At 39.9% G+C, this 25,482-nt stretch overlaps 1 protein-coding gene across 1 annotated transcript in view; it reads left to right on the forward strand.

Annotated features, from left to right (window-relative positions):
- The window catches only part of GPR158 (G protein-coupled receptor 158), a 176,865-nt gene extending 154,359 nt beyond the window's left edge, over nt 1-22,506 (forward strand). The window contains exons 7-11 of the mRNA XM_042817439.1: nt 1,744-1,982; nt 13,966-14,104; nt 17,694-17,799; nt 20,132-20,278; nt 21,037-22,506. Coding sequence (XP_042673373.1) covers nt 1,744-1,982; nt 13,966-14,104; nt 17,694-17,799; nt 20,132-20,278; nt 21,037-22,479 — 2,074 coding nt within the window. The 3' untranslated portion in view covers nt 22,480-22,506. The remainder of the gene's footprint in view (nt 1-1,743; nt 1,983-13,965; nt 14,105-17,693; nt 17,800-20,131; nt 20,279-21,036) is intronic.
- Nucleotides 22,507-25,482: the final 2,976 nt, after the last annotated feature.

Raw genomic sequence — 25,482 nt, forward strand, 5'->3', positions numbered from 1 at the left:
TAAGTATTGTCTATTGAGAATTCAGAGCAGACATTTGAACCAAGAACTGTCCATTTTTCTGATGGAGAACACATCATCAGACAATACGTTTCCTAGGCGGTTTGGTCTCATATTGCTGCAGAGTAGTTTTTATGGTGAACTCAGATGGTGTCTGAGTCAGAGGTACAGGAAGGAAAATGATGCTCAAGCACAGCTTGCCCCCGATAGGAGCTCCTGGGGACATGTCTCTGCCCTGATACACATCGGTGATACATGGTCATTAATGCACAGAGGAGACTGAAGCTGTGCACCTGCTTGTGGTGAAAGGGGAGCAGTGTGCATTTGGGTTAAAATCACCATGGGAAGATGAGGGAATTACTGCTCTGGACCTCAGATTCTGGTGAAGCCCTTTTAGTCAAATGGCATACTCTAGCTGTAAAAAGTTCTTGACTGATTTCATTTCAAAAAGAGTCTGTATTTCTCCTTCCAAGAAGCTGAGTATTGGTCAGTGTTTACAATATGGAGGAAAGCCTTTGTTCATATCAAGCTCTGGTGCTCTAAAAAAGGAGGATTTACTGACACTGCCTGGAACAATGGTGCTGTAGCTGATGAAGGAAGAGAGAAATTGTCTGCCTTGCATCTGTGGAATTTCCTGCCTATCCTTCCTGAAGGCTTTGGGAAGCTGCTTCAGACATAAAGCACTTAGCATCTGTAAAGGGAGAGGAGAACATCTATCAAACACGGAAAGATCAAAAACTGTGACTCCCTATGGAGTGACTGTTGGGAGGGAAACAGCTGAATAATGTTGAACACATTCAGCTCTCTGACTTCACCCAACGCACAGTGTGAAGGCTGTGTTTGTAGTCAAAGGATGAATCATTTTTATGGATAGGGAAAAGATTTTGCGCTTTTGCCTTTAAAGGTTCTACACTATTATTTGTTTGAGAGGTAATGCCACTTGCTTTTGCCACCTTTGAGACATAAATATTAGTCCAGAGTGTGATTTTTTTTTTCTTTTTTTTTCCTGGCCTGTCCATGAGATGACTTGGGAGGTGGTTTAGGTGCTTGGTACACTGTAAATGTTGGAGATCTGGCATGGGCTTTTATAAACTCAATTATCTTAAAAAAAATCAAGTTCCTTAAACCTCAGTGATAATTAGTTCCATATGAATATTCAGTGCCTATGCTCATGCTTCGGAATCCAGAGCTACAGTGGTTTTGAGTACAAAATAATTGAGAAAGTCCAACCCTTCGTCTTGAAAGTACCTTTTATGATTACTTCTACAAGGAGCAGACTGTTGCCTCAGAATCAGCAAGCTCTATGGGAAGAATATCCAATGGGGGAACAGCCTGACTGGGGTTGAGCTGACAGACAGCATTGTAAGGAAATAAAATCTTGCACACATGGTTGCTGTTTTGTGGATGTGACCTTCTCTTTTCTGAAGACACAAGTCTTCCACTGGGAGCTGAAAGGTACAAAACAGCCTGACAACACAGCATGTCAATACGTGTCCCTACCATAAGTATAGCTCGTGTTTCCTATTAGTGCTGTGTAGCACTCTCTGGGCAGCAATCAGCTCCATTTAAATAAGATGAATATGAAAGTAATAATGTTTCAGATTTTACTCTTGTGCATGCTGTCAAGGGAAGGAATGTTGATTTTTATTTTTTTTTTAAATAGCCTAACAGTGAAATAAAGTGAAAATGTAATTCCTACAACATGGTTAGTGCTCTTTTTAATTCTACCCTGTCCGAATTTTTTAGGGTTTTGAAGGTATTCCTGTCCAGAACTGCTCAGCGTATTCCATATATGACAGGTGGGCGAGTGATGAGGATGCTGGCTGTAATTCTCCTGGTAGTGTTTTGGTTTCTTGTTGGCTGGACTTCTGCAATAACCCAAAATTTGGAGAGAAACATTCCTCTAATTGGCCAAGGGCAAACATCTGACCACCTGATCTTCAATATGTGCCTCATGGACCGCTGGGATTACATGATGGCTGTTGGTATGTTCATTTTCTAGTCTTTCTTCTAATGTTTAAAATAAGGCTTAGTTGCTTTTTCTTTATATTTCTTTTCCTTTTAGAATATCTTAGAGCTTTATCAGGCTGCATAATATCATTAGAAAAGCATGTAAGAGAATGAAATGTTGGTTTATATGTTTTTAAATGGGCTGAGAAGTAAAACAACTAAAATATATTGAGAATTTTATGACTTTCAAAGGTTTGTAACTAAGATGACAGTAACAAGGTGATTGGTTCTCCAGAAATGTTTTTTTTTTTCTTATTGATGAATGTATCTAACTAGTACAGTGAGAAATTACAGTAGGAATAACTATGGTGGGCTTTGCATTTCTGCCCCACAGAACTGGATAGATCTGTTGTATGAGGAGGGAGAGAACTTGCAAGAACACTCTTTCATAGAAAATTGCACATACTTTAATACGAAAGCAATGGGAATAAGAAATGTATACCAAACTTTTCAACTTAACACATTTTCTAGATATTCTGTCAGTGCTCGGGATAGGCAGGAGCTAAAAAATGCCATGCTGCAGAGTTCAGTTCTGTCATACCGAGGAAAAAAATAACACATTTTTGTTTCCTTCGTTTTATAACACACAGCGAGTTCCCTATGCCAGGGTGCAGTTATATGGTGAAAGGTTCTTCATCCCAATCACTGGACAACTTCAGTGCATCTGCACCTAGAGCCCTTGGTTCCAGTACAGCACAGGTGTGCCATCCGCACTCTCAAATACATAAACATTTGAAGTTTTAACTAAGTACTTAGCTTTCTGCCCTTTCCCTCCTTCCCCATGGACATGCGGTTGACAGAGACCTGCTCCTGAAAATGAAGGCAAGGTAATGGGCTGCACTTCACATGGGAGTGAAGGCAAGATGGATAGAAACAGCCAGTGGTATTTGGAGTATTTTCTCTGAGAGTGATGTACAGAATGCCAGTGCACTGTAACATAACATTTTAAAGGACAAACCACTGCTTCCAGCTTCACCAAGAACTTTCCACAGCTCTAAGATACTTGGTCCCCTCTAGTCCCTGTGCTGTGCGCTGCTCTTCCCTCCTTCGTGTAAGATCTCTCAGGTACAATGTTCCTCATTTGTAGATATTCTCATGAGTAAACAAACAACGTAGAGAGAAGTATAAACAAGTACTTCTTGAAATGTGTCTGTATCTGGGTCCTTTTGGAAGGGTATACTAAGAAAATAGAACTCTGTTTTGTCATAATACAACAGTAATATCACCAGAGATGATGTAAAATTAATAACAAATGAGAATTGAGTGCGGAATGTGATGTCATCTTCACTGAACCATTTTGGATGAAAATTTTACTGCGTTTCACAGTTGGTAATACAGGATAGGATTATTAAAACTTTGATGCCAGTAGTTGTTGCATAATGGCAAACAAATGTGTTTATTCCATTCATCTTACAACTGTGGCAGTGAACTGAATAACAGCTCAGATTTTAATGGCTAAATATGACCCTTTTGATACTAAATGACGTGTTGGAAAAAGCGAAGATTGTTTTTTAAGACAAATTTACATCTAGAGGAGTTTTTAATGTGTTTTTTTTTTTTCCTTTTCAAGATGCACTTAAGCATAGTAGAGACAAAGCTGACTCACAAGCCTAAATACAATTGGTTGTAATTTTGTTTGTTCTGGCCTTTTGCCTTTGCATTCAAACTACCTTGTAAACTTTTGTGCAAGTCTTCAGTAAACTGTGGAGTCATGAGTGGTTTTGCATATGGGCCGGAGGAATCCCAGGCATCCATACAGGCTGGAAGGAGCGGTCCTTGAGAGCAGCCCTGCGGAGAAGGACCTGGGGGTCCTGATGGATGAAAAACTTAACATGAGCCAGCAGTGTGCTCTTGCGGCTCGGAAAGCAAATGGTATCCTGAGCTCCATCAGAAGAGGGGTGGCCAGCAGGGACAGGGAGGTGATTGTCCCCCTCTACTCTGCTCTTGTGAGGCCCCATCTGGAGCACTGCGTCCAGGTCTGGAGCCCCCAGTACAGGAAGGACAGGGAGCTGTTGGAGAGGGTCCAGAGGAGAGCCACAAAGATGATCAGAGGACTGGAGCACCTCCCCAACGAAGAAAGGCTGAGGGAGCTGGGCTCGTTCAGGCTGGAGAAAAGAAGGCTGTGGGGTGACCTCATTGCAGCCTTTCAATACCTACAGGGAGCCTAGAAACAGAAGGGGAATCAACTTTGGAAGGATTGATAACAGCAGGACAAGGGGAAATGGTTTTAAGTTGCAGGAGGGAAGATTTAGGTTGGATGTCAGGGGGAAATTCTTTACAGAGAGAGTGGTGAGGTGCTGGCACAGGCTGCCCAGAGAGGTTGTGGATGCCCCGTCCCTGGAGGTGTTCAAGGCCAGGTTGGATGGGGCCCTGGGCAGCCTGGTCTGGTATTAAAGGGGGAGGTTGGTGGCCCTGCCTGTGGCAGGGGGTTGGAGATTCATGATCCTTGAGGCCCCTTCCCACCCTGGCCATTCTGTGATTCTGTGAGTGATACCAGGATTTGTACAGCTGTAAGCCTGTACTAACCTGTGTGTATATTTATCGATCTATGTGCACTTGAAGGTGTTTATTGTTAAGAGAGTCTGAAAAGCTTACAGCCAGGAGGACTTAGTTCCAAAACCAGATAATTGATATCAAAGAGCTGTCAGGAGAAATACACATAATGCAGAATCCCTTTCATTCTTGCAGTTAACTTGCCTTCTGAAAGATTTTGTGCTGCAAATTATGTGATAGATTATGATATTTGATTTAATGTGGCAAAATGAAAATGCAGGATGATAATTTGTGAAAGAGTTGTTATTTCATTTGATTTAGCCAGGCTTTATAGAAAGCTAGTGAATATTTTGTAATACATTCTGTCACCTGTAGCCAGTGCTCCAGTGCCTCACTGTTTTTCACTCTGCTGGCAATGTCTCACTGCAATGTAGGGAGGGAATTTTCAAGGTCACAGATTAGCGAATTGAGAATTAACAAGGCTCTGTTAGAAAGTCATAATGAGATGAAGCCTTTATGCTACCAGAGATTACTGGAGTTAGGATTTATGAAGCATTTTCCATACTAATCATTCTACTTAGGCTCTATCTCCAGAGACTTTTATTGCAGTGAATGTTTTATAGTTACATTTTCATTAAGTTTGAGAGGGTGCTCTGCAAGAGAAGTAGGGACTTAGACATAAAGGTTGTCACCATTTTTAACACTGCCTTTTTACTCTGTGGTATGCTGATGAGAGAAATAGCCTTCAATAAATGCTTATCAGTGTAGTGTAATGTAAGTTAGTATGTATTTTCCTTGACGTTGGATACTTGTGGGTATTTTAATTGGCACTTTCCTAGATTCTTTAATTTCCTTTGTGTTTGTGCACCGCTGTCGGAGTTGTGGCATCTGTCTCCTAAGCAAGCCATGGCATGGATCAGAACCTGAGATTTTAGAAAAAGTCCTGAGGGCCTTGAAAGGCTCATCCTTTCTGTTATGGCTTGAATAAATCCTGTACCTCTACTTACCACAGCCTGATTTCTGATTTCAAATTAGAAAAAAATAGCTGAAAAACTTGCTCGTGGTGTCTCAAATCAAACTATTATTCTTTACATGGTTGGAAGAATCTAAGTGAAAGAGATGTGAGCACACTACTCAAAAAAAAAACTTCCCACTAAAAGAAAAAATAAGAAGTGTAATGTGCAGAACCCCTGGCAGGAGAGAAAGATAGGCAGAGAGGTAAACATGCATGTGCAAACACCAGTAAAAAGCAGATGTGAAATCTTGGTGCATGGAGGTTCCTGTTGTTAGGGCCAGGGTTTTACCCAATGTGGATAGCATTTAAGCTCTTGTTTTTAAAAATCGCCATGTGTACCCGGTGTCTGTGTTCTGGCATTTTACTTAAACTAGGAGTTGAAGGCAGGTTTTAAACAAATGCAGCTAGGTGTTTTTCCCAGCACAAGTGTGATTCCCAGCTGGCAGGAGCTGTGCTCCTCTGGCTCAGCTGCACTAATTGGGAGTTCAGGTTTGGGGTTCTGGATATCAAGGGAATTACAAACACACAACTCTGTCATAATTACTGAATGCCCTCAGCCAGGAAAAGGAACAAAGAAGAATACTGTGAAGAATATTATTAGTCTGCATTCCCAAAAGGGTTTCCTCCCAGTGTTCATTTGTTAATATTTAACCTATATAATCTTCGCATCTGAAGAGGATATGAATTGCCAAGACTGGCTCTGACAGATTGGGAATTAAGGGTTCCCTTAAAGTTCTGAGTCAGGGCATTGTGACACAGCCTCACAGAGACCCCTTATTAAGTTTTGTACAGGCCCTCAGCTGCATTCCATGAATGAGTGGTTATTATTTCTTTTTGTTACACCCATTTGATGTGGCCCTATGCCATATTTGGGGTACTTTGTTCAGAGTATTCCGTGAAAGAAGAATTGTTAATTTCCAAATGGGCATTCTTAAGCCACGTTCTCCTTAGCATGAATGTACAAAGATCAGTGCCAAAAATTGTCAGCAAAAGCCATCTCTTGAGACATCTGGGAACTAATTCTTTTGAGCAGTGTTTATAGCCTTCTCCATGTAGAAAGCCCAGCCAGAAGGTAATTGTTAGAATTCAACACCGACGAAATCTGGCTTCAGTTTTCATGTGAAAATAGTGATTGCTTGTGAAAAGTTTACTCTAAGTGATACAACCAGGACTGTCAAAAGTGTTTAGAGCAGAAATAAGAAATGGATCCGGTTTTACAAACAAGCCTTCCTCAGCTTTCACAACAAGACTGGCTTTTTTTCTGATTGTTAATCACTGCTCTTCCTGCCATGTACACCTCTTTCACAGTCTGCATCACCAATTCTGTGTGCAATCTAAGTTCCCCATCTCTAAGACACAGTAAATCTTAAAGTGTAGGGAAGAGCAACAAAGACAAGTGATGGCTCCTCTATGAGACTAGATGAAATGGGGCAATTCATTCATCTCAGATTAACTGCTTCTGTCAGTTTAATTTAAAATAAAGCATGCTTAGGGGTGATGGAGATTTTTTTTTCCCCAAAAAGTAGTGTGTTCTGTTTTTCTTTCTTCTTTTACAATGAGCAGTCAACATTGCTCAGTTTCTCAAAAGTAGTTGGAAACCTTGGTTTGAGCAGTTCAAGTTGCATTGCCTCTTGCAGTTGCTTCACTGTTCTTTATACCTGCCTCATCACAAGTGAAAGCCAATAACCTCTTGTACAAAGTGTTTCTCCTAAGGAAACCAGTAACAGGTTGTCTCAACCACATGTTTGTGCATTAGTGAATTTTGTATTCAGATTCTTCTGCAAGCCATCTGTGGGAGGAGGAGGTCGGGAGAGGCTGGGAGATGCTGACTTCCTCTTGTTGGCAGCAGAATACATTTTTTGTACAGCTTCAAATCTTTCCTGTCCTTCAACTATTTGCATACTGTTGGCATATGCTTGCATCCTCTTTAAGATGTGAGAGAAGCAGTCCCACACTCAGCTTGCTATTCCTCTTCCACTCAAAAGAGGGTGATGGGGCACAGGACAACTGGCTTTAATAGCAAGGGAAGGAATGAGCAAGGTCAGCACATCTTCTATAGAAGAAGGAATAATATGAAGGAATGAAGAAAATAAAGATTAAGAAATGGGGAAAGTGCAGAAATGAAGGGAGATCCCGGAGGCTGTCAGTCATACATTTCATGCAGAGACTCTTACAGAAGGACAGGTCATGCTCAAGTCAGTGGACATGTCTCCATTGCCAGCAAAAAGCATCTCTCATTTTCCTCAAACCATGTGATTCACAGGCTGTGGGGTCAGCATGTGCCTGGCACTTGCCCAAGTGGGCTTTCAAGGCAGTCATGGCAGCTCAGGGGATGGAGCCTGCTGTGCTACAGCAGCCTATGGACCCCTACTCTTCTTTCAGCCATGCACAGCCACAAAGCATGTGAATTCTGGTAGTGAAGATATGGCAGGATTTGGCACCATTAGTTCTTTTTCCACATGTAAGTCTTTATTGCTGTGCTTGACACATTAAAATAATTCTGAGATATAATCAGAGATAAAGATAAATCTCTGCTAATTTATAATTTGCTAGGAATAATTCAGCATTGAAAACCCATATATGCAACTGCGATTTGCTGAAATATAGAACAACCCATTCAGCATAAGAAAAAATCCACTGTGACATGGCACATCTCTCCAGCTGGGTGATTGAACGCAGTGGAGACAGAAGGAGAACACACTGGCTGGCTGTGAAAGAGCAGGACATGTTTATTTTTTTTTTCTGTTTAAGAGTGGTGTATGCAGCTCCTGAAAGCTGAGTGAGGAAATGGATGAAAGAGCCATAGAGCAGTCCATTACTGTACTGAGAATTATGGTTTGTATTCAGAATGTGAGGGAAAAAAATGTTCTAGCTGTGGAACAATACTGCTTTGTGAGTAGTGCAAAGTTCAGAATGCCAAATGCACTTAGTTAAAGTCAAACTTGTAAAAGGTTGTCCCTTCTTAAACATATGATGAAAGCATGCGAAGTATTCCACTATTTCTGGAGAGCAGCATCCTGTTCTTGTCCTGTGGTACTGCTTCTTGGGCAAAATTAACATGGTTGGATGTGGAACATCATACAGAGTCATGAAAATTGGTTTCAAACCGTGAAGGCTGTCTTCTTTTTGCAGGTAACATTTGAGCAGCAGTTAGCATGTGATGTGGCTGCCAGCGCAGGAGAGCTCCCTCCCGCTGCCCACAGCCATGTTCTCCTGAAGAGGCACCAAGAGGAGGTCATTTCTGGCATGGTGGGAGAGTTAAATATCAACCTAAAATAACTCAGTTTCCCTTCTAGGCCATGGCAAGAAGCAAACTCATAGTTCAGGATTTAAGCTGTTCACAAATATGGTTATATTTATTTCCACTGCCGTATTGAAGTGACAAGGTGGCATTGTCCCTATTTTGCACAGCTAGTGCTGAGGCACAGTAGATTAGGATTACATGGTTAGTCTAATTTGGGTGTCCATTTTGCCATGCTTTTGGCTCAGTTACAGAACTCGTCATATCTATGTAGAATGTGTTATATATTGTCTCACTGGCCAGGAATACAACCCTGTGTGCTCAGTTCTGCTGCAAACTGCAACAAAAAAAAATTCTAGATTGGTCTCCAACTAGCAAGAACATTTTCTGAGATTGTGTCTGTGAAACATGGCTCGAGTGGTGAGTTTTGCATTTGTAGAGGAGATCTGAGGCACGAAGTTAGAATTCAGTTCTCTTGCATGTGCTCAAGACCATTTTTTCATCCTGCAGTCTTTTGCCTTATTCACTAAGCATCTAAAATGTTGTTTGCAATAAATTATACAGCTTTCTTTATTAATCAACCTTGATTTATCTCTGCAATTGCTCTGTCACATGCATTAAATGAGTCTGGTCTCCCAGGAAATGGTATAGTTAAGTGAAGATTATAATACACAGGAAAGCAATTTAAAACTGGATACGTGGTGTTCTAATTTTTGTGCTGTTCAAGCTTTAGAGATGCCAAAGCTCTAAAAGTAAGGATGAAGGACTTTCCTAAGGCCTCAAAAATTGAGTTTCACATTTCTTGATTTTCCATGTTTCCTTGTATGAGTTTTGCTCATTCCACCGCTCCATGCAGTCAGCTGAAGTACTGGCTTCAGTGAGCAGTGAGCAAGGACATGGATGCTGGAACTCACTCATGTTGGGGCTGGGCAGGCAGGTGTGAGTCAGCAGCAGGTCATTCTGCATCATCTAAGTGAGGCCTGAAAGTTCAAGGCTCAGAAATGTCACAGAGGCTCTGGAACAATCTGCCCAGACACTTGTGGATGCCTGGTGTTCAAGGTCAGGTTGGATGGGGGCCTGGGCAGCATTGTGTGGTGGAAGGTGTCCCTGCCCATGCAGGAAGGTTGGAACTGGATGATCTTTAATGTCCCTTCCAGTATTCTGTAATCCTATGATTCCATGGCTATCTCTGGACACAGATGTGCCTTGTACTGGTTTTAAAAATGAAAGAATAATTGACAGTGCAGATAACTGCTCGTTTAGCAAGTCCTAGCAAATACGCTATCTCAGATCTTCAGGAAGTTTGAATCAAGAAGACCAATCTGAGTGTATCTTTCTCTACACAGCAGATATGTATCATGTACTGTGGATATATCACTGTTGCTCATTCTCAGAAGGTGCAGAGTATGACCAGCGGCCCAGGTAGATCCCACGAGGGCAGGCATGGACTGCCCCTAGTTGTAATAGAGTATAGGCTAGTCCAGTGTGGTGGCTAATGAAGCTAAGTGTTCCAAAATGTTCCGTTTTCTAACACCATGGGCATTACAAACAAAAGGAATGATCATATTTTTAAACACTAATATATATATATAACCAGGCAGGTTACATATTTAAAGATTAATTAACTTATGCACATGGCATATTGAGGCCACATTGTGTTTACATTTCACCTTCTGTGTCTCTAAAGCAGTCATTTCTTTTCTTAGTTGTTTGTCAGTCAGAGATTTGCATCCATCTGAATGCCTGGTTTGGACAGTTATAAAATAGCTACTGCAAGTTTTTAAATATTTTTTTTACTTCACATTTCCTGTCAGGCAGGTCACTCAAGTAGGAATTCCCATCATTTTCCAGAAGCGGAAAAGAAGACACTTCTTGTGCTTAATAAGTAAAAAGTAATAAGTAATTTTTAAGCCTTATGATGAATCATATTTGAAGGACTAAGATTATGTATTTTGGACTTTGAATTTGGTCTTGACAGGTTTGCATTATCATAATACAGCCCTTTACTTTTCAAGTTACTCTTCTAACACCAGGCTCGGAGTGAAATATTATTGAGCAAACCAGATTTTGTTCATTATAGATATTGCGTGCAAGACAGTCACTAATGTGCAAAGAGCAAAACTAGACAAAGACCTCAGAGGTAAATTATGCTTAGGAGTCTTGCTCTTACATGTTTCACTATCCATCTATCTATCCAGCTATCAACTTAAAGTTAGCTACCTTAGCTGTGTCACCTATAACAAATATATAATTATATTGGCTTGTTTTATGTTGAGAGATCAGAGAGACTATGAAGGAAAATAATAGAGGAAATTTTTGTATCTTCAGATTTTCATTACAAAATGCTCTAGCAGTATGTATCTAATTGTGTGAATACAATTTTCCCCCTCAAGCTCAACTTTTACATGATACATTTAAGCTGTGTAATTAGTGGTTTTGATAATAAATTGTTTTTCAATTAATATGTTTTGCTTGTTATCACTAACAAAATTATTGTTGTGTTGATTTTGGCAACCATAGGAACTCTGTTGTTTTACCTTGTGTTTTTAAAGCTATTTCCCATTTGTGTTACATACCAAATGTCTCACTGATTGTTTTCTACATACAGGAATGCCCACTCTGCTCTAACTGTAAAGCTTTTAAAAAAGCATTATTCATTAAACAATGCAAACTGCTATTGTACTCCAGTATATTATTGCTTTGAAATACCCTCTTCTTGTCTTAGGGACTCTGTGTATGATCATGAAACTGAAAAATTTGAAATCTGCAGAATTAATCAGATCCAAGGATCATTCGTTCCTACTTTCTGAAGTTCATTGTAATTCTTTTTACTATTTGTATGCAACTTATTCACTTTCATTTCTGTTATCTTGAAATTCTTTTTCAGTCTGGATAAATATATATATATATTCTCGTAAATCTTCAGAGTTACATCAGATCTTGTTTTAATAGTAAAAAAAGCAAAATTTGACCCAGACTTCTTACTTTGTGAATACTTTCAGCACATATAGTTTTCTACATGTATTTTCATGCAATTAAAAGCCCAACATTTTCCAACTTTCAACTTCTGTTAGCACTGGTAACTGATCATTTCTACCAGTAAGAGACCTTCTCGCTTTGGTTGTAGAAGAGGGAGAAAAATGAACCATGTTCGTTGGGAATATATGCCTGTTATTTCATAATTAGTTTTTTACATTAACTATGCAGCTCTACTGATAATTTCTTTATTCCCTTATTTATTTATACTGTGGTACACTTTGGATAAAAGGCAAAATGAGAGGAAACAAGCCATGTGGAATGTTCTGGGGAATGCTATCTGAAATAAGGGTTTCTATTGAATATAGGAAAGTAAAATACAGTAATTTGGCTTTAGCATTCTGTGAATGCATTTTCTCCTTTTCAGTTTCTTCTTAAATCAATACAGAGCAATTACAGCAATACATTTCATTACTTTGAAGAGCAATACATTTCAGTGCCATGACGCTGCATAAGCAAGATAAGTGTACTTAGAGAAAACGAAACTGGTAATATTTGTAAAGGAACCTGATGTCTTATTGAAGCAAAATCCATATTCAGCTTATTCAGAGAAGATTTAAGGAGCAAGATGGCTTGATAGGGAATTCCAGTGTAGGTGTTTTTAAGAAACTAGAATAATACATGGAATTCAGTGATAGCATAGCTTCTATCTATAGAAGATATTAGGAGATTTGAAACCAAAACCAATAACAATTGGCTGATCGCTCCCATACAGGCCAGTCACCAATCACCTGTTCTGTTACAGTACAATAACATGTATTTACAAAAAGAAGTATGATAAATGACTGATTGCCCATTACATTGCATCTTGCTATATTTTTAATTTAATTTATTTCTATATATATAACAAGTAGTAATTTAAGGCAAGGTGACAAAGTACAGAATTTCAGAAACCAAAAAAAGCTGAACGTGGAATTTTCCTTTAGTGCAGGCAGCTGACTGGATTCAATTCAGAGATGAGAGGCTGAGGCAGGGTTCAACTCACCTACCCAGATGTCTGAGATCCAGCTATTCAGGGTAGTCATCAGAGTGCTTTCAATTCTGTGGAGAAGCATGGCATCTTGCCATGTTAGGATGTGATGCCTTGCACTGCAGAGCTGGCTGGCAGCTCATAGGCAGCAAGAAGACCACTGGCTGAGCATAGATGACTTTAGTCCTAATCCTTGCACAGAACACAGCGGTTAGTGGATTAGTTACAAAAGTTCAACAAGCCAAGAATAGTGTGTGAGTAACAATGGGATTACACTCAATTTCTGATGCTGGCCCAGGAATTGCAGGGATCTCTTACAGAACCTCATCTTACTGCTCAGGCTAAACCACTTACAGCCAAGTCAGCCCAGAGTGCAAGGCACGGCACAGAGGTGCCAGCTACGTGTTTCTGTCCTTCAAGGGGAGGTTTTTCAAGGTGGCTGTGACGTGATTTCAGTTGTGTCAAAAGCGAAATGATATCACAGCAGAGCGTCTACAGGAACCTGCCGCCAGAGGACTGGTGGATGCAGATGACTTAGATCTAACAACATAGTCTAAGCTGATGCTGACCTTTTCTTCCTTTATTCATTTTTCTTCTAACAGAGAGAGACACGTCATTTGTTATAATTATGTGAGGCCCTCAGAAGTGACTCATAATATTATGGGCACCAGCAAAATTAACTGTCATGAACAGTGGAAATTTTTAAACCCGAAATAGATGGTTTTATCTGAGTTACAAACCTTTGAAATGAAAATGTTGACTTAAAGACTTGAAGTCTTTAGCAGCACCAGTAGCTGCCTCTCCAACAAAAACCACAGCTACAAGTAATCATATTTGTTATTTTAAGTAATGTCAAGCTTCTGTAGTACCAATTTGAAAAATGAGCAAGCAATTATTAGACATTGTCTCAAGGAAGAAATTATTTTATATTGCCTTAATAGTTTCTATATTGAAAATCTTTGCACTACGAGTGCAAAGATTCCTGATATGGAGAAAAAGTGGTGTTTAAAATTAAAACCAGATGTACAGTAACAGTATCTGAAAGAGTTTGAACGCCTATGTGTGTAGATGTATACATTTATACGTCTGTACTGTCTTTGTATAGATACTCACACGTGCAGAAGATACTGTAGTACTTCAGATTTCCTTCCTTTTTCATCTATAAAACTAATTGCAAATTATTTCTTCTTGTTCTTCTCACAGCTGAATTTTTATTCCTCTTGTGGGGTGTTTATCTCTGCTATGCAGTGCGGACAGTCCCATCAGCATTTCATGAGCCGCGTTATATGGCTGTTGCAGTTCACAATGAGCTCATTATCTCTGCTATATTCCATACAATTAGGCAAGTGATATGTGGATCTAGTAATTAGCTATTTATCTTTCAGGTTTCATATGGTGCAACATAAAATGGGTAAATGGAGTAGGATGCGTAAGGAAAAGTCTCATAAATATTTATTAATATATATTAATATATTAATTACTAAACTTAAAACTGTTCCCATAGAATTCAAGAATGTATCTGATCAAGTTGTTAATAATATATTTAGGGGTGTTTTTTTTTTTTCCATATTGCTAGCTAATGTGTCCTTTGAACAAAGTTCAGTACATGTGATAAACTAGAGGTACAAGAAATATTGTCAGTCTTGTATCACTTACGCACCACTCACTGGTTTGTATCCCTAGAAAAGCAGCAGGTAAGAATGTTGGTTTATATGAATGTGTCCTGGTGTGTAACAGATTGGCAAAGTGCAGCTGTATGTTGAGATAATTGCACTGGTTTGTGCATGAGGCATAGTGCTTTATATGCTGACTTAAAAATTGTTATGCTGTAACAGTAAGATAAGGCATGTATTTCTTTGAAAGCTTATAATGAGCTCAATGTTTCATATTTTAAATCTTTTCGTATTTTAAATCATATTTTAAATACTTTAAAACAAGCAAATAAGGGTAATTGCCAGAGTGTATGAAAATTATCTTACCTGCCTTTCCGTCAGAGCACCTCCTACTAAGGAATTTGGAATAGCAAGACAGCATGAATTTCAGCTCATGCACCAGGAGATTCTTATGACTTTCTTGTTACATTCTTGCACTTATCTTTGCCTCCTGACAGACCTTATCTACTCTGATTTATTTTTTTACACCACTCCACTGACAATCTTCAAATACGCCTCTCACTTTCTAGGTCTGTATTGGAGCTCACATTTCTCTGTGCCTTCTTTATGTTTTCTTCTGTGTTGCAGCATTTTTCTCTGAGTAAAGACCAGCAAAAGAAAGAAAAGAAATCTTTCATCTCTATTCTTGCTGGGTGCACTCTTTGCCATGGTTGTAAAGTTCACTGCCCTTCTCAGGCTTGCAACTTTTTCTTTCCTTAATCTTCTCCTAACCCCATATCTTGCCATCCATGGACATTCAAAATCTCCTTGTTTACTCCCTAACACAAACATACGAAAAATTGTTTTAAAAATTTGTATTTGATTGAAATATTTTTCTTGTCATTCCTGATAGGGTAGGCGTAAAACTCAGTTACAGTACTTTTTAATTGCTTGCTACTAATATGGTACTTTTGAATCATCTACAGCTCGTATGGTAGCCTTTCAGTCAAGATTTTCCCCCAGTAATTAATGTTCTTAAACCATACTTTGATTCATGGTAGAAGATACAGCTCAGTGCATTAGGAGAAGTATTTTGTGGGGTGCAAGTTTCTTTTAACAGTAGGATGGAAGCAATCATCCAACCCTGAGGATTTTTCTTGGAAAGCGCTAGGAATATGAGAAAAAGGAGAGACTCCTCTCTCTTACATAGGTCTGGTCCTGCTGGCATTTCTAATCAGGGCAGTGGTTTGCTTGTTTTCAGTAGCAGATTTACAAACTTTTTTCATTGTTTTGAAATGTTCCTACACTGCCTGATCTTAACGAAGCAAAGAATTCTGAAGAGATTTCTTCTGTCTGTGCCTTCTTTTAGATCAAACGTAATGCAATTAAGCGAAGAAGGCACTGAAGGACTTGATCTTCCCCATTATCTGTTCCTTCGCCCTAGGGTCTGCTGATTTTGTTCTTCCTTCTTTTTTTAAAAAAATGTACATTTAGTATTGCTTTCCTTTCTGCCACATGCTGATTTGCTGAAGAAACACCATGCATTTTTTTGTAGATAGGAACGAACAAAATGCACTGAAAATAGAGTCCCTCCTGAGATGATGTACATATCCATACGCACGAGTCTTAACCCAGTCTCAAGTTCACTTTTCTTTACATGCATTTTTTCTTGCTTCTGTTTTCCCTGCCAAGTTCTACGTGTAACTGAAGGAGCTGCAGTGTAAGATGTTTTTATATTTGATGAAATCATCATATGATTTATATGGTATATCTGAATTGTCATGAAGTCGATAGCACTGGATTCTTGAAGTACACCTACTATTATGTTGCAGCCATCCAGCCTGAAAATTCCTGAAGCTCACAGAAGATTAACGTGAGCACCAAATGCAACCTTGAATTGTTCATGGTTGTTCTTTAAAAGTGTGATTCCCATTCCAGAAACAGAGGGTTCTTGATTACCTTCTGATCAGCATAGTATTACTTTTCTGCACTTTCTCTTGTATTATTGAGAAAAATTTTGATGGAAAAATTTCATTTAAATAGAAACTCTGTCTCTGCAATGATCAGGTACAGAGCTCTGTTAGTAACAACTTGCTTACATGCCACTAACACATCTTACTGCCTCTTCTTTCTGATTTTCTGTGATAGTTCTTAACCCATCTGCCTTAGCCCTTTTCTGTCCTTGTCTTCTCCCTCATAAATAACCCACTCTTTTGTTATTTTCTCACTACTGTTGGTCCCAATTTTGCTACATTTGTATTCAAATCTGGTATTTCTGATATAACCAAGGTAAGCAAAGCTTTATAGACTGTTGTCAATACAGTTACATCAGGACTGTTGGCCTTGCAAGTTCTGCTCTCTCAAGGGCCTACAGCACTCCCTTAATTACCTGTGAAGTTTGACTGTCTTTCAGATGATGCCCTGCATCCATCATGGCACTATCTGTAGCTTTTTGCTACAGCCTATGTTTCATGCCAGACTGTTTCTGTTAACAAAAGCTTCTGCAAAATGTGCATCTGTGATCTTGGGTAAGCTGCAAATCTCATTTTGATGTGAATGATTTATACAAACTTGCAGATTACAAGCCAGTGATAGATCCGTTCGTCCATTGCACTGCTTACCTTTTATATCTTTGGGAGTCACTAAAGCAGAAAAGCCAAGCTGCTCTAACTGCAGTGCTTGCTCTACTCTTTTAGAAAGCTCAGCAGGAAATGCTTCATTTTTAAAGTTCAGCCAGCCATTTCCTAGTGTTTGCAGGGCTCTTGGACCATAAGTGGTCCTGAAATCAACACCATTTCTTTGTTCCCCACTGAAATGCAGGTCAGTGCTGTTCTCTCTTTGTTGGCTTATCAGCCGCACCCTGCAGCTGCAATCTCTGAACATCCTCTATTTACAGAGTGCACTGCAATGTATCATAGTACGTGTTCTTACTTAACCTAAATTCAGCAGTTCACATCCTTTATGCAAACTGCCGTAACTCAGTTCATGCCAAAGACTATTTACACTATCTGAAAAAAACTCCAGTTATGTAGAGTGAGAACACTGGAATAAGCAATGTCCTTTAAGACCTGTTGTTACTTTTATACTTTGTTTTGGCTTGTGTTGTTGTTTTTGTGTGTTTTTTTCCTGAATTGTTTTGAATCTGTGGTACATAGGTAAAGCATGTGAATAGAATAGTCTGTGAATAGCACGTGAATAGTTCAGTCTGTATGAAATCACTGCAAAACAAAACCAGTTGTGCTTGGTCTTTCAGTGAAAAGAAACCTAAGGAACATTCAAAATGTTTAATACAATGCACTGGAGAAAAGACAGTGAATTGCAATGCAATTCTTTTTTCAGATTCATTCTTGCTTCAAGACTTCAGTCTGACTGGATGCTGATGCTGTTCTTTGCACACACGCACTTGACTGTGACAGTCACTGCTGGGCTACTACTGATCCCTAAGGTATTGTGTTCTTTTTATTTTTGTCAAGACCAGGAAGATAAGTTTGTCATGCAGAAGCAATTCTGTATAAAATTAGCAAGCAACTGGTAGAAAAGGAAGATGCAAAATTTGTCTAATGCCTAGAAGTGTATCTGATTTTTTCTTTTATAAACTCTTACACATTTTGAAAGATTCTTTCTTCCGATTTTTAAAATTCCATAGATTCAAAAGACTTTTATTTTCAATTTAAACAAAACACATAAATGGATTTGATTCATGCAGGAAGGAAAAGATCTTGCCTAGTGATCCCTACTTCAAGTATTTGCTCGACTGGGCCACTGGCAGTGTTACCTGAGTTTGTGTGAGGGCCTAGAAAGACTAGCATGGACCATTAAATAAAAGTGGGATGATGAGGTTAAACAGGCTATGAGATGGAGTGACTGGGACCTAAACCCAGCAATTGTCACTGTGTGATTATTTCACCCTAATGGGCAGATGAGCTCCATCACACAGCTCTGTCACTTCCCCTCCTCAAAGGAAAAAGGGGAGAAAATAGGATGATAAAGTGCTCAAGGCTTGAGGACAGGGAAATCATTCACAAATTGTCATCATGGGTAAAACAGACTTAGCAAAGAAAGATTAACTTATTACTAGTGCAGAGCGATGAGAAACTGAAAGTAAACTAAATACATCTTCCCTCCATCCATCCTCTGTTTCTTCCCCAGGAGCAGCACAGAGGATCAGGGAAAGGGGGCTGTAATTAGTCTATAACACTTGGTCTTGCCACTCCTCCATGGTCACTCTGCCCCTGCCCCACATGGGGTCCCTCCCACAGGATGCCATCCTTCCTGAACTGGTCCCACATGGGCTCCCCACTGGCTTCAGCTCTCCAGGCACTGCTCCAACACAGCTCTGTGCCATGGAGCCACCCTTCAGGCACTGCTCCACACGGGTCCCCACAGGCAGCAGCTCCCCCAGCCCTCCTGCCCCACTGCAGGCTCCTTCCCATGGCTGCAGCATGGGGACATACCAGTCCTGCATACCATGAAGAAACTATCCATGCTACAGTGCCAGCAGCAGGGTGAGAAGATGAATGTGTGCAGGACACAAGAAGATGCAGATGACAGGATGCAAGGAAGAGAACAGAATGAGCTTTGGGCACCACTGCACAGCTTTCAGAATGGAATGATAAAATGCCAGTCAGCTCCACCTGCCTCTTGCACCAGTCTGTAGGATTCGAATGTAGCTTTCTTCTTGTACAGTACTCCAGCAAAACAAGTGGCTTTATAATGGCTCTTGAAATGACTTGTAACATTAATCAGAAAGTCAAGAATCAAAGGTAACAGTGAAGGTGAAAGTTGCAGAAAAGGAATAATGCTAGAAAGTTCAAGTTAATGTTTCTGTCCTTTCCTGATTTGCTGACAAACTCTCAAAAATAGATATATTAAACATGCATAACCAGAGGACGCACTGATCTGGCCTTAACACTGCACAGCCCTATTTTTTTAATGACTCTACTGGTCTTTAGTAATAGTTTTATTTTCTATTTTTTATCCATTTTATCCATCATTACATGTGTTCAGAGATGTCTTTCCAGACTAGCCTAGAAAATTTGTTAACCTTTCTGAAACTGACTTATAACTAAGGATCAGGGTTTCCATTTTTAGTTCATTATCTGTGTAACACTGTACAGACTTTCCTTCCAGTACCCCAAAGAATTCAGGGAATGAAGAGAAGATTCACAAGGTTATGTTCAATTCATAAAGTCCTGAGGCCAGATAACTACATGGGCAATAGAATCACAGACGAATGAATCCATATGAATAAAAAAATAGCTCACACAACCTCTCTTTCCAGTTCTTAATAACATTTTTTTTTTTGCCACTCTGTCTATTCATGTTCAGGATCGGGATCCGAAATGGGAGAATTACTTTCTGCAGGATTATCTGACTGCATGGAATATGGAATGTAGTTGTATGGTTTTAGCAGCCTAGTTGGAAATACTGAAAGTGTATTCCCATAAATTTGTCATATAAGCTTAAAGTGAATGCAGTGTAAAAAGGCACAAATAAGTGGCAGAATAAGTACAAAGGATTTTTCTAATGCAGATTTCAGAACCCTTAGTGGTTAATCCACCATTAATATGAGTTCTTCCATACAGTACTGATTTTCTCCAGGACAGTAGTTACACCAGTGGTGTAACCTATAGGTACTATAGGTACTGAGTTTAGCCTGTAGGTACTGAGTTTAGAAAATAGTACTAAATCCATTGTGATCAACTGTATAATGAAAACTATTGTAAACTTCTATTGTGCACTAATGGCAACATCTTTGTTCTGAATGCTTACTGCAGTTTTCACATTCAAGCAATAACCCAAGAGATGATATAGCTACAGAAGCTTATGAAGATGAACTTGATATGGGCCGATCTGGATCCTATCTGAACAGCAGTATCAATTCAGCATGGAGCGAGCATAGTTTGGATCCTGAAGATATTCGGGTATATGTAACTAAATATCATTTATTTTGGACTAGATGATCTTGTATGTCCTTTGCAACCTTGTGATTCTATGATTCTATGATTCTATTTTCAAAAGCATTTTTTTCACATTGGTAAATTCTGAATCAGTTTAATTTTTTTTTTTGCAGATGCCAAATGAAACAAGTCAGTTAAGTCTCTCAGTGACTGTGGGTTCTGGTCATGTGAAATATCTTGGAAAGAATTGACCAGCGTAAAGAAAAAATAGTTGTAGTAAAAGTCATACTGGAGGCTGAGGAAGAAGAAACTTCCACAGCAAAAGCCATTAATCAGTTTACGTAGTTTCTTTGAAGCACAAGCAGCATTTGGTGTCACTGTGATTAGTTGTTTGTACATAGATATATAATATATCATTTTGATAAACATGAGAAATAGAAAGCTGTGCTATTGCCTTCTTATGTGATAAAAGGACATTTCTGCCTGGAACTTGTCTGACTTACAGTTCCAGAACACAGAATAGCAGCAAGAGTCAATAGGAAAACTAACACCACAGTATTGTATGAATGTGTATTGGTTGTGCATGGTCTCTGATGTGCAGCCATGCAGGGTAACTGGTTTGTGCACTAGGGCGGAACTTAGTCTTAAGGTGGAAAAAAACTGGAGAAATGGCATATTCAAGAATTAGTAAGGAAAGTGGGATAAGATTAATGTCATTTTTAGGGGTGGTTGTTTGGCTTTGTTCTGTTCATACTATTTTTGCTATTTACTTTGCTTTACAGGATGAGTTGAAGAAACTGTATGCCCAGCTTGAAATCTATAAAAGGAAAAAGATGATTGCTAATAACCCGCATCTCCAGAAAAAAAGGTGCTCTAAAAAGGGCTTGGGGCGCTCGATAATGAGGCGTATTACAGAAATCCCAGAGACAGTCACTAGGCAGTGCTCCAGGGACGAGAAGGACCTGATGGAGCACAATGCTGTGAAAAGCACGGCTACGCTGAAAAAACCCCCACAAGATTCCACAAGTTCTGCAAAGCCAAAAGAAGAGACCTTGAAAAACAGAGTCTTCTCATTAAAGAAGTCCCACAGCACTTACGATCACGTCAGGGATCAAACAGAAGAGTCTAATAGCGTAACTGCAGAAAGCACAGAAGTTACAGCTGCTGAGAATTCAATTCTGGATTCCTTCACTGGTAACAGTTTAACCAAAAAAGCTGAAAAAGGTGAAGCTGTGTCCACTGAATCGGTCCCTTTGGTGTGCAAATCACTAAGTGCGCATAACTTAAGTGCAGATAAGAAGCCTCTGCATCCAAGAACATCTGTGTTACAGAAATCCCTCAGTGTTATTGCTAGTGCCAAGGAAAAGACTCTGGGACTTACGGGTAAAACACAAAGTCTAGAAGAAAGCGCTAAATCTCAGAAATCTCAGCAGAAAGGGAAGGAAGGCAGCAAAAAGCACTCGGCCACCGATAAAGGGGAGCACAAGGATTCTCACCGGAAGAACTCTACTCAGTCTGAGGAGACAAAGAAAACCCATAAGTCTGGCATTATGAAGCAGCAAAGGGTTAGTCAGACACCTGCAAATCCAGACACAGGCCCAGGTAAGACTCTGCACAAGGACACTTTCGACATAGGAGAAATTTGTCCTTGGGAGATATATGACCAAACTCCTGGTCCTGTGCCTTCTGACTCTAAGATTCAAAAACATGTGTCAATTGCTTCCTCAGAAGCAGAGAAAAATCACCCTTCCCAGCCAAAGGGGAAATCTCATCATAAGCAGAAGATGCCTGAGGGCTCTCAACAGTCGAATCAGCAGAGCCCACAGAAGTTGGAGGCGGGCACTCGGGAGGTGCAAGAGCAGCACGTTTTTGAAAGTGATAAAAAACAGTTGAGTTCCAAATCTCAGGGCTCCCCTGGGCTGAATCGCGAGAACGTTAACAGATATGCACCAAATGTTTGTGGGGGGGAGCACGAGGAGCTGCCCCAGAAAGCAGCAGAAAACGTCAATAAATTGGTGGAACAAAAGAAAATTGCCTCATCTGAGGGAAATGTGATTTCTGACTCCCGTAAGCCAGGTGGTTACTCGCAGCAATCTTTAGCATCTCGAGCTGAAGTCTGCCCTTGGGAGTTTGACACACCAGATTTACCAAATGCAGAAAGAAGTGTAGCTTTATCAAACACCTCTGCTATAAGTGCAAATAAAACAGCAACACCTCGAAAATAAGAGGCTTTTGGACTGAGGAAAGTAGCAACACTGAGAAGAAAGACAACAGGAAAGACAAAAGGAACTTAGGCCAAAAGGATCTGAAAATTCCTAAGGAGCATCACTTAAAAGGAATCAGCACAACAAGTAGGAATTAAGCAAAACAAATTATTATTATTGTTGTTATTATTTATTTGTTGAGTGCCAACAATGTGATTAGCAGTGCCCAGAATGTGGTCCCTGCTCCAAGGATTTTACTGTGTCATTGAAAGAAACTTGCCTTTCTGAAATCACTTCTCCTTTAAAAGAAAAATAAACAAATCACCAAAAGTTGGTAACAAACGCACACTGTAAATCTTAACAGAATTATTTCTGAATGTCACAGCTGGCTTTAACTTGCCCTTGGGACTTTAAGGATCCAACAGAAGTAGGGCGTAGAAAATGCCCTGATGGCAGAAAGGAGTATCAGTGAGCAGCTCTCAAAATGACGACTTTTCACTTTGCGTATTTAATCTCAATAGCACTGCTAACTCAATGCATCCCAAAAACACATTTTATATAATGGTTGCTCTCATTTTCTTATTACTGTGTGTTTAAGTACATTGTTGTGTCTCATATTAAAGCATTCCAGATTGTATAATTTTTGCAAATACCTTTGATATTATGTGACACAACACATTTATGCAATCTGCGATACTTTTTTCTTATTGCAAGTTAAAATACCTGCTATAGACTTTTTGTTTATATATAGAATTACAGTAATTGTTCACTGGCTGTGGAAGCCAGTAACTCTCATTGGGAAATTCCGTTGGGGTTTGGGAATTTTTTTTTTTTCCTGTGATTTATATAGTGAACTTTTTGTTTTACTCTCTGTTATTTAAATTTATAGTTTGATACTGTATTATTCAGGGGTTTTATACACAGCAAGTTACTTGTTATGCACTTCCCTATTAATGCTCATAGACTTTGCTAATAGTGGAAATCCAGTCGTCTTAGCTGCATATTCTGGTAAGTCTTAGGACAACTTATCCGTTGTTTGTTACAAATTGGAAAATATAGTTTAAGAAACCAGAATACCAACTTTAAACATCCATGAGGGTGATGTTGTTCAGTATTTCATACTGGGCATATCCTACTACATGAGACAGGCAAGAATGACAGCGAATATACCCCAGAAATGATGACCTGATTTACTAAAACTGGACAACTCTGGGAAATTGTCAGCTAGCTAACAACAGTTTACTGTCTATCTCTGTTGGCAAACCTCCAGAAACTGGCCTTTGGAGATACACAAGTCAGGAGAGAAGTCCGAAATATTTCTCTTCCCTATATTGGCAGTGGCAAGAGATAGTAGGAATGAAAATGATGAGCATCTCTCTCCCGCTCTCCAAATGCTTTTTTTTTAATTTACACATACATGTATGGAAACAGTTACTGTTTTAATGTAGCGCTGATTTTCAGTAATGGCTAAAGCCGTCGTCCTGCATTTGGCTTAATTCAGTTATGGCCCATTTACAACTATGAGTCTTGGTGCAAAAACACTCATGGTACACCACCAGGGCCTAAGAGGTATCACGGAGAATCTGTGTACCGCTAATAATAAAAATTAGGTTCCACCCTCACCCATCTAAATTTAGTACCAGTGAAGTGCTATTCAGTGGAATTGGCTGTACAAGGAGTACTCCAAAATAAAGACAGCTCAGTCCTAAAGAACTTGTGCAATCTGAGAGAAGTGATGGGATTCGCTGGAAGATGAATGAGGATGATTGAATAGAATGTGTTGTTTAATATATATATATAATATATATAAAATAGATATTTATATATGTTTAATATATATTTAACTTGTCATATCTAATACACACATGCACATACACGTATGTAGTATAAACTGATTTTTGTGGCATCATAGAAAAAGTGGCTTAAGATAAAATGTGATGATTGGAGGGACTTAGATGAGCTAGGCATGAAGAGGACATTTTTTGTCCTTTGAGAAAGACAGAAGAATATGGGCATGTCTACACTAACAGCTAGGACAGATCTTCCTACTGCCTCTGCTGAGCCCAAACCCGGAACATGCAGATGCTGAGCCAGCTGGAGACGAGTCAGCTCAGGTCTCGGTGCTGTCTGAACACATTGGCCTCACTCATAAATTCTGTCAAGACTCAGAGCTTGTGAGCTCCAGGTTATGGTGGCCAAACTGCCACAACCAGCCTGGCAAGGTGGGATGGTGCTTTGTTCCACCATAGGGACATGCCCCCTGGGCAGTTCTGCCTCTCCCAACCCTCTTTTCTAGGGTGCAGTTACGGCCTAGATCTGGTCTCTGCCTTCAACACACGTCTTCTTGCCAGGACTCTGATTTGGCCATCTGTGCACATGTTTTGCCCACACAGTGCCAGTGGTGTTCCATGTGCAGCCCAAATCCAGCTTGCTACTTATTTTGTAAAAGGATTGAATTCAGAATCTACATGCCCAACTTCCCCCTTCTCCATCCAGGCATTCACAGAACAACTTCAGTGGGATTTGATCAGCTGGAACAGTTCCCTGTACACTTCCCTGCGTGGGAAGAAATCCATCCTGGGAACGCTTTCAGGGAGTCCTGCAGGTGCACGCTAACGCTCCCCAGATAGATGCACATCTTCAAACTTGCTGAGCATGGTGACAATACTCGAGAGTGGAAGAAGATCGTGCAGAATGACCAGGAGGTGATTGGGGAAGGAGAACAGTTTATGGCAAATTGTCCTTCCAAACAAAAGGCAGTGCTTTGTTGAAGCCAGGCGTTGAGATTAGAAGTGGACATCTGTAAGAGGGTCATGAAAGGAGACTTTTGTACATCCTCACTGCCTCTTTGAGACAGACGGTCAGCAGGTGCCAGTTCTGATGCCTGCAGTTGTCCTCCCTCCTTCACCTCAAGGAGGCTGCTGCTTGGAGCATGGTGCAGCATCCGTAGGGCACCTGCCCCAGCCGTGTGGCACCGCTGTCCCTTGCAGCACTGAGCCCTTCATGTATGGCTGTGTCTGAGCC

The sequence above is a fragment of the Centrocercus urophasianus genome, unplaced genomic scaffold, assembly GCF_019232065.1.
Source record: "Centrocercus urophasianus isolate 14NV4802_14NV808 unplaced genomic scaffold, USGS_Curo_1.0 seq_16, whole genome shotgun sequence".
NCBI lineage: Eukaryota > Metazoa > Chordata > Aves > Galliformes > Phasianidae > Centrocercus > Centrocercus urophasianus.